General features: G+C 42.5%; 1 protein-coding gene and 1 long non-coding RNA gene across 5 annotated transcripts in view; both read right to left on the bottom strand.

The window, feature by feature from the left end:
* Nucleotides 1-1,055: 1,055 nt before the first annotated feature.
* Nucleotides 1,056-4,149, bottom strand: LOC139232870 (uncharacterized). Its single transcript, XR_011588087.1, has 2 exons — nucleotides 2,900-4,149; nucleotides 1,056-1,489 (listed from the first exon to the last, which is right to left on the bottom strand). It is a non-coding gene; the product is annotated as an uncharacterized lncRNA (long non-coding RNA).
* Nucleotides 4,150-4,870: 721 nt separating this feature from the next.
* The window catches only part of LOC139233160 (nucleus accumbens-associated protein 2-like), a 101,910-nt gene continuing 96,605 nt past the window's right edge, over nucleotides 4,871-10,175 (bottom strand). For all 4 annotated transcript variants that reach the window (XM_070863748.1, XM_070863749.1, XM_070863747.1 and 1 more), the window contains one exon: nucleotides 4,871-9,282. In XM_070863748.1, coding sequence (XP_070719849.1) covers nucleotides 8,789-9,282 — 494 coding nt within the window. In that variant the 3' untranslated portion in view covers nucleotides 4,871-8,788. The remainder of the gene's footprint in view (nucleotides 9,283-10,175) is intronic.

Genomic DNA, 10,175 nt, shown 5'->3' with positions numbered 1-10,175 from the left:
CTCTCCTTTTAGGACAATCCCCCCCCCCCCCCCAATCCCAGGTATCAGTCTGGTGGACCTTTGCTGGTTTGAGGAAGGACACAGGCTCCCACCCCAGTTTGTGCCGAGTGAGTCGATTTCAGCAAGGATGGTGGTGACAATGCTGCAATTGTCCTCAGCACCCTTAAGTGAGTGAGAGAAATTTTTATCAATCATAATGTCATTTGCAGCTCACCATGCTTAGAAACAAACACAGAAAGAAAAGGAGGGAAAGAACTTGCATTTAAGTAATTTTCATGACTTCAGGATATCCCACTTCACAGCCAACCAAGTGCTTTTTTAACCTGTCCTAATATCTCCGTCTGTGGCTCAGGGTTCATTTTTGTCTGATTACATTGCTGTGAATTGCCTTGGGATGTTTTATTACATTAAAGGCGCCATATAAATGTAAATTTATGTTGTTTTTAAAAGTGTGTTAGCCAGGGAAACTTAGCAGCCAGTTTGTGCACAGCAAGGTCCCACAAACAACAATGAGATAAATGGCCAGTTCATGTGTTTTCATTACGGTGGTTGAGGAATAAATATTGGCCAAGGCACCAGTAGAATTTCCCTGCTCTTCAAACAGTGCCATGGGATCTTTTATGTCTACCTTAAGAGGGTAGGCGGGGCCTCAGTTTAATATCTCATTCCAAAGGCAGCATCGCTGACAGTGTAGCACTCCTTTAGTACTGCACTGAAGTGTCAGTCTAGATTTTGCACTCAAGTCTCTGGACTTGAGCTTGAACCTACAACCTTGAAACTTGGAGACACGTGTTCCCCACTGAGCCAAGGTAGCCACCCTTGCATCATCATATTTCAGGGTTTGGACAAATTGGCATTGTGCGGAGATAAAAAGCCCTCGCATAATACCAACTGCTGCAAAGGTTGTAATAGACAAATGTGAAAATGCTGCGAACACGAGTTAAAAAACACATCCATGCAGAAATTAGCACAATTTATAATGAAATCCAGTAATAAAAAGTTATACAGATTGGATAAAACACTGAACAGAGCCAAAGCATGACAGTAGACATAAAAACAGTACAAGTGTGTTACTTTTATTGAACACATTATATCTTGGCCAAGTCTAGAAACAGTCCCAGAATTTAACAGTCATCTTGCTGGAGGAACAGTCCCAACAGCGCCATTTTCAGTAAGGCAGCTCTACCTATACAATCTTTCATAGAACTCAAAAGGTGCAGATGTGTTGAAATGGCTCAGACGATTTTACAGCGTCATTTAAAAATAAAAACTCACATTTTTACGAACCTGCAGTGGGTCAGGCTAATCTCAACAAATTCTCCTTTTTGCATACTGAACACCTTTTCCGGCTTTAGTCAGAGAGAAGGGGACACAATCATTGAACATTCCTTCAATCCTGATAGTTTGTTGACGACAAGTTTGAGGCCTTAAGTCGCAGTTTGTCGCAGTTTAAGCCATATGTTTGCGTTTGGTTGGTCTGCTTTACAGACTTCAAAAAGGCAGGGGGAACAAAAAGAAAAAGAACATTAGTGCCTTGAGTATTTTGCAAGACACGGACACATTTCCATTGAAACTGAATACTCTTCCTTGTTGTAGCCTCTTTCCACCCAGCCACCATCCACCCCTCCCCCCGCCCAAAAAAACGATTTGCATTTCTATAGCACCTTTCACAACTTCAAGGCATCCTAAAGCACTTTACAGCCAAAGTACTGTTGGAAGTGTAGTCGGCCATGGTTTAATGTCTCATCCGAAAGACGGCAACACCGGCAGTGCAGCACTCCCCCAGTACTGGCACTGGAGTGCCAAGGGTGACAGGCGGTCTTAGCCTCGCGTGCTACCAAGCCTTTACATTTTTAGACTAACTGATCTCCTGTGGCGTTGCTCGGTGAGTCAGAGATCACACTGCTGTGGGGCGAGAACACAGGGCCACTCAAAGGTGCTGGAAATAAGTTTGTGCAGGATGCGCTCAGACAGTGAAGTGTGTTTTAGATTCCTGAAAAAAATGAAGCTAATTAAGTCTGTTGATGTGATGAACACACATTCCAATATAGATGTATCACTAGGGGCCTGTAGTACAGTTCTGATTACATGAGCCAGTCCATTATTGAGTGTTTCCAAATCAAACTCATTTGGATTATAGAGAATGACGGGAGCACAAGGATATACAATTTCTGGGTTTGCGGGAAGCAGCTATTACAATAAATGTACTGCTTTGGTTGGGATATGGTGTGACAGGCTTTTGTGTTGAAACACTTCAGCTTCATATCAAACCAAATAAAGCCGAGCCTGGAAATGGCCATTTTGTTTTCTCCTTCCTTCACAACCTTCAAGCGTTTTACAAGATCATGAAGCTCCTAAGTCTTTTCCTTTAAAGACGCACCATGGCTTGCTTTCTAAAAACTTTTGCCGTTAGGCAAGGCAGTTTCTCCCCTTGCTCATGGTGGGACACTGAACCACAGAGGTGAGGAAGGTTTGATGCTCGGGTCTGTGCTCAGTTGGCTGATCCCAGCCATGATGTCTGAGTTGACTTCAGTGCCTCCCCCGAGTGAGGCAAGGGGGGGGGGATAAATCAGCGAAGATGCCCACTGCCAATCACAGTCCAGCAATGCCTGGCCTAAATGGATGGACTCCGGATGGGAACAAGGATCTGGCCGAGGCTTTGGATGCCCATGTTGGCCAGCATTCAATATGCAGGCTCATACATAAAAAGTGGCTACCTCGGTAAGGTACCGAATCGTTAAGATACTAAAGGAATCGTACTCTAGCAAGGGTAAGCTGCCTGGAGTGGCTGGATGAGGGGAAGGAAATTAGAGAATGATTCAACAGCAAACCAACCAAACGTTATAAAGTCTTAAACTGTAAGTGCTTGCATTCACAGTGTTTCTTGTGCTAACCATACCAGGTCCTGGTTATTCAGCAGGTCTAGAGATTTCTTCATTTTGTCCCTCTCTCGCAAGTTTCCCTGTTCAGGTGGATTTGAAAACTGGGTCTCGAGCAGATTCAGGGATACAATTTCAAGCTTCCATACCAAGATGATGCAACTCTTGGAACAGTTTTAACAAACCCCTTCATTCCAGCACTACAGACAAGGAACACCAATTACTGTCTCAGATCTACAGTACTTTCAAAATACAAAACTTTCAAAATCAGTAACATGTGATTCTCAATCCAGAAGTCAAAAGCATTTCTATCTTGTACTTTTAAAGTAATAAAATGGCAGAACAATCATCACTGCACAAAAAAAAAGTTTTAAGAGAAGAGCGTTTCACACATTAGAGATCAGTGTTGAAGAGCGAAATGCAGAGGCCGCTGCCTACAAGCATCCACAGTAAGGGATTCCAACAGTTAGGAACCAGGCCAAACCAGGAAACCAAAATCAGTGGGTCAGTTAGAGTTTTGAGGGAGTTAGGGAAGATAATTACAAGTCCTTATATAAAAAAGGATATCATTAAGAGTCCCTTAAAGTCGCGTTAAACGTCATCACGTGTGCGCATTCCCCAACGAGGCCCTTAGTTCCCACCAGCTTGTAGGAATGCAACCGGTTGCCAGTCGGAAATTGCTGATGAACACATTGGAGGCAACAGACCCCAGATTTTACTGGTTATCACCCAGAATTTCTGACCTGCAAAGTGAGGAAATTCTTAGAAGACACGGGGGCTTTTAAGGTGACTACAGGAGTTAACGTCTTCACATGTACATAGTGACTTCATTAACAATTAGTCGTCTTTTGTGATTTTAACTTTTTAAAAATCTAAACCACACATTAGATTAAAAATTGGGAGTATCTGGCATCGGTCTTGACATAGCGCAAAAAAGCCTAAAAATAATGTGCACAGGTTGGCAACTCTTCAGACAAACAAGCCTGCGAGATTTGATTTAAAATATTAGTCAGATCACATGACTCAACTGCATGCAGCATCTGTGAAAATGATTCTCTACCACTGAATCATCAGAGTCGTGAAATGATGGTAAAGAAATCAGAAAAAGGAGAAACAGACAACTTTCTGATCCTGTGCATACTAAAACCAGCAAACCTCAGAGTAAGATCTTGTGAGCAGCTTCAATGGTCTAGTGGTGGTATTGTTAGAATACACTAACAATTCAGGTGATCCATCCCCCCAGACTCACCAACTCCTTGTTAATCCTTCTGCAAAGTCCATAGGACTTGTCAAGATGCCCCACCCCCACACCCCCACCCTTGTGTCAGGAATTTCTTTAAACTTTGAAGCTGCTCACTTTACTTTACTTCCCTGGTTCCTGTAATTTCTTTAACTAGTGCAATTTCACCGACGCTCTACACTGAACTTTGCTAAGAATTTTTTTGTTACTTTTTTTTTAAATGGTTAGGGATTCAAGCGTTTTTTAAACCCTCATGTCAAAACTCAATGTTAAATTTAGAGTCACTGCTACTACATTTCAAATGGTTGCTTTTCAAAGTCAATATTTCAATGTTGATACTGTTCCCGTAAATCAGCTATGAGAAATGCTTCGCGCGCAGGGGTTAACATTCTTACCAAACTATTCCAGCACGACAGCCAGGACTATTTCAATGCTAGAAATTGTACTTTGCATTTTTTTTTTTTTTAAATTAAACTTTTGCCGTCCCGCACCACAATTCATAATTCAAGCTCGCCAAGTTCCGCATATTTTTTCTGGCTTGGCTTTGACATTTTAAAGTGATAGAATGTACTGATCGTTTATGGATCAATTGGTCACACCCGTTCAGGTCTATCATGGGGAAGAGGCACCATTTGACTTCAAAGCTTCTGGCACAGGGAGTTTCCTGCAGACAGGGAGTGTTTGCACACCAGTGGGTAGTTTAACAACCCCCCCTCCCCCCACCCACCCGCCCGCCCCTCCAATCTCCTCAATCAGATGCCCATGTCTCAACATAACGCAGGAGAAAGATCCATAAACAAGGAGCAATCTTTTCCGCCCCCCCAAAAAAAACATGTTTCTTCACAACTTAACTGAATGTTTCTCGAACTGCATCTGGGATTATTAAGCCGGACAGGAGCAACTATGGGGCCAAAACAGCCTCATTACCAAGATAGCCACAACTCACTAAGCACAAATCTCTTCTACAAGAGTTTGTATTTTTCTGAACTACGTCCGACTGAGGTTAATACTTTTCTGTTATCACTGCTCTTTTCAGGACAGTGCAAAATCAAGTTTTTTGAACCAAAGCTGTTAAAACAAGAAAAAAAAACGGTCGATTAACAATTTCTACAAATTATGCCCTAAAAATATTAAAGCCGCTCGGTTGGTCCAAAGGCTGGACCAATTAACATCTTAGTGTTCTAAAGGACACCACATTAGGAAGTTTATAGTGTTGTGGTGTTTATGGAAAGACGCTACTCAGATCTGTGGTTCCCATGGTCACCAGGGAGCACGTACCGCAAACAGACTAATTTGTAGTTACTGAATCTTGCACTGGAGACATTCCAGTTGAAACAGTTATTCCTTTATCATCAAACTGGATGTTTATGGTTTACTGTAAGGACTAAGCATTAAAGCATCACAATGTTTTTTTAAATTTCAGTGTCTACACTTGTGGCAACTTTGATGGAAAATAACCATATCTGGTCCGAATTTTTTTTAAATTTTTTTTTTAAAGTTTCACATTTATTCTCGACAACAAATTGCAGCTTCTGACAATATGCTGGGTGGTTTCATGGGGGATTAGGCTTCCGTCAGCGATTTCACTGTCTGAAACATGCCTTTGCCATGCTGGGATCACGGTGTGTGTTTTGCAAGCTGGTGAGCAGAATGTACATACAGGAGGAAGGGGGAGAACTCAGAAGGAACAGAATTATTGCAACGCTGAACAACTAGGACTGTAAGAAGTGTGTTAGTACACAATGAAAGGAACATGTCACCATTCCGTTACTTAAATCACTGGATTGTTGGGGGGTTGGGGGTGGGGGAAAGGAAGAATAGGTCAAACAAGCAGAGTTAAAAAAAAAAGGAAGAGTTAAATAAATATAGATAGCAAAAATTTTACTCTGTAGTTTAGAGGCTGTTCTCAGTTGCGAGAGTGTTTAGTATTCTCGTGGCTGACAACTCCACTGCATGAAAGGGAACTGCGCCACTCTAGCCTATCTGATAGAAATGTTATAGGGAGTGCCGAATAAGCTCTTCACTTCCCTGCCACTCATTCACAACATTGGGGCTACACTGTGAACCCTCAGCACACAATTCAGGACTACCCATCATATACCTCCAACCATCTTTGGAGGTACTGCAAAATAATTGGAATACAAGTCAAGCTTTTATGTATTCTTTAAATAAAGGCAAGACATACATACACAACTTTGCTGAGGGCTTTTAGCCAAAATGTCACATTAAATTAAGAATTACACAATGGGGTTGGTTCAGTCCGGCAAAAACTGCACCAGTCTTGATCCCTGGAAAGAGGGTGTTCAGCTACATAGAGTGGCGCACACGCACAGTTCTGTCTGGCTCCTCCTCCCCTCTTTCCCCCACTCCCCCAAAAAAGGGTGTGTGGAGCACAGCATTGAAAATAATGAAAGTAGATAACCACTGATTTTCCAATGGAACCTTTTAGACTTCCAAACAGTGCGTTCAGTACAGACCCTCTTCACAATCACCAAATGGACAGTGCTCAGACCAAATGGTGCTGCGGTGATTGAAAAGATGAATGGCAACTTGCTTTTAAAAATAAATAGAAGCAAAGCACTGGGGGGGGGGTGGGGGCAGCACAGTCGCCCTGAGGATCGGAGCAACCGTGACGAGTGCAACAGGGCGGGAGGGCGCAAACTCGTTCTCCAGTCTCCTTGGCTCCAAGTCCGAGGACACCAAGGAGAAAGCTGCAGCAGCTTCCGACAGGGAGGATCAAATGTAAAACTTTATTTAATGCTGGATGGCAGTTCCTGCCTCCTAAACGAGGCCAGCAAAGTGATAGATCAGTAGCTGACTTCTCCTCTGAACACAAATGCAAGTTAAGGTCGATTGAACAAGAGGGATAGGTTGCCTCAGAGCAAAAGGTGTAGCTTTTAAGAACAAAAAAAAAGCATTGCTTATACGCATGAAACAGTTTAATAGATCTTTTACAGGAAGGCAAGGGAGAGGGGAACGAACGAGAATTTTACACTGGACTGGCTCCATGATTTTACTCAGTAACCGAATCACATGAATTCGGAGGAGGAAGAAAGGATGTTAATCATGTGTTAGTGGAGCAATGACAGGAGAATCAACAGTCTGAAGGCGCAGTTCAGGCAATGACATCACTTTTACTCACCCTTGTGGGGAAATGGTTACACATGTTCCTGTTTTAGTAATGCAAATAGAAGTCCAGCTACTGCAGATAGAAGTCTTAATCAACTTGGCAATTCCTCTTCAAAAATAAAAGTAGGCGAGGCTAGGAAAATATTAACTATATTAGAGGACGCATGATTGACGAGGATTTTTTGATAACCTTCTAGCATGTACGATAAAGTGCATCGGTACAGTGTATCTCAAAATGTTCAAGTTGCAAGGGATATATGGCCAAGCTTTCGAATGGCACATGACTTCTATTTAAAAATGACTTAATCTTCTGTTAAGGGAATGATCAGTTTGGTCAGAAGAAAAACAAAAATATTTCCCGCGAAGTGCATTTAGCTAACAGTCTTATTAACAGCATGGTTTGCACCAGCGCCACTTAAACAAAGTGAGCAACTATTTGGAAAATTCACATACTGGTGAACAAATCTGTATTATACATAAATACTGTTAAGTCACTTAAATACTATGGGTGCTCTTTTACACATTCACAAAATAATCAGCTCAAATAGAAGGGGAACTTTCTTTGCAGGGAGGAGGGAATAAATCAAATATCTAAGGCACATGGTTCTGCGTGTTTACAATCTATGGAACGTTTTATGATAATCTACATCTTAAGCATGATCAACAATGCTCAGTCTTGTCACAGCATGCAAACACCCTCAGTCACTCAAGTCTTAAGCTCATTTTAAGATTCTGTTTGGACTTTTTTCCCCCACACACAGCAAGTACTTTCTCACTTTAAGGAAGTGAAGGATTTGAAGCCAACCTGCGTTCCTGAAACCGCTACCCTCTGACCCGTAAAATGCCCAAAACATTACCAGCAAACATCAGCGGAATACTTTCAAGACTCCTTACCGGCTAAATAAGCAAATATTTGCTTCATAGTCACTCTTCCTTATGACTTCACTTTATCATATATATATATATTTATATGTCTGAAAAAAATATAATCAGTCAGATTACGCTAAATATTAAACTCTAGCTAGATAAGCTAGCACACACTGTAGTAGTGAACATGGCCATGGCGGTATGGGAGGAGGAGAGTAGATGTTCCGATCGATGCAAGGATGAGGACATAATTATTTTTTTAATTATACTTTGCAATCCCATATTCCATCACAGTTAGTGTGTTTTACGTGCAGGTCAGTTCCATTTTAAGAGCTTGTTAATGGACCAACAGTGCTAAAATGATCTGGACACATATACCAACATGAAAGGCAACTTTCAAATCACCCCAGTCGTTCCTCGACGGGGAGAGAGACTGCAAACTCTGTTGTTGCCTCGGCAAGACAAGTTGAACTGGAAAGGTCTGTTTCAGTGTTATATAAAGGCGTCTTCGTTCCTTCATGGCATATTGTATACAGGTGGGATAAAAGTCATATCTTCAGGCAACGGGTACAGGTCAGTGGCTTAAATAACACTGCCAAATGTTGAGGGTTAGTATGCATGCAAGCCATTTCAATTAACATGATGCGCTTCCTTCTGACCCCAGCGGAAATCTTCACAAGGTCCCTGCATACGTTCCATCCAATTTTCGCATGGGTGTTTCAGATCGATTGTTTGAGGAAGCTTCCTCTTGATCAAAAGTGTGGCCCGTGTTGGGCGTGTCGGGGGCCAAAGCATTCGTGCCAGCAGCTTCTCTTATTACCGACTCCACCATTTCGTTCTGTTCACTCGACTGGTTGGAGTTGGGGGACTCCACGTCTATGCTTACGGGGTTTGTTCGTTCTCCGAGTACAGTCCCAGGGTCGCTCCTCTTCTCGGCTTGACTACATTGCTCAAAAGCTGGCCCAGTTCGGTAGAGCTCTGGGTCCAAGCTGCCTCCGCCACCCGCGTCGCCGATAACGGTGCGGTACACTTCCATCCCGTCGGGCAGCATCGATTTGATCTTGGGAAGCCAGCGCTTGCGAACCCGTCGAGCGTTGGTGCACATGTCGGCAGCAATCACATTCATCTCACTTTCTTTGAAGTTGGGAGCAAAATTCTGACAATATACTGTGAAGACAGATTAAAGCAAAAATTAACCATTGAGCAAAACATTACCATCTATTAAAGGATTCCGCCTGCAGAAAACCAGTAGCATTTAATACAATGTTGAGTACTGATGCTTGCAGGGACCAAAAGTTATGATTAAGTAACCAATTTAATAAGTGGATAGGATTCACTTTGAAAAGATGAAAATTGCTTCAATTCTTGGAGAAAAAAAACATGCACTTTTTACAACCTCATGATGTCCCAAAGCAACTTACAACCAATGAAGTACTGATTGAAGGGTAGTCACTGTTGTAATATAGGAAATGCAGCAGTCAATTTGCGCACAGCAAGCTCCCACAGATAGCAATGCGGCAGCTACCAGATAATCTGTTTGTGATGTTCGTTAAGGGATAAATATTGTTGAGGACACTGGGGAGAACTTCCCTGCTCTTCAAAATAGTACCATGGGATCTCTTGCGTCTACCTGACAGGGCAGGTGAGGCCTCGATTTAGTGCCTCATCCAAAAGACAGCACCTCAGACAGTGCAGGACTCCCTCAGTATGGCACTGAAGTGTCGGCCTCGTTTATGTGCTCAAATCTGTGGAGCGGGCTTGTACTCACAACTTACTGACTTAGAGGCGAACGTGCTACCAACTGAGCCAATGTGATTGGCGGGTACAGTAGCTTCAGTCTAAAATACTTCTCTATAAAGACCAGAAACAAATGCATTTCTTCAAACTCTTCGAAGATCTTCACATCTTTGAACAGGCACAAGGCGCTCTGATGCGAAACAACTGGAACCTTGATGTACACAACCCGTCAAGTTAGCAAGAAATCCTCCGTTTGTTAGCTGCACTTTCAAGTGTCAACAAGCTAAAGTTCGGGGAGTTAACTTATGAAAATCTGGGTCTAT

Source organism: Pristiophorus japonicus, chromosome 20 (genome assembly GCF_044704955.1).
Source record: "Pristiophorus japonicus isolate sPriJap1 chromosome 20, sPriJap1.hap1, whole genome shotgun sequence".
NCBI lineage: Eukaryota > Metazoa > Chordata > Chondrichthyes > Pristiophoridae > Pristiophorus > Pristiophorus japonicus.
The sequence above is the reverse complement of the archived record's forward strand: the minus strand, read 5'-3'. Positions and strand labels throughout refer to the sequence as shown.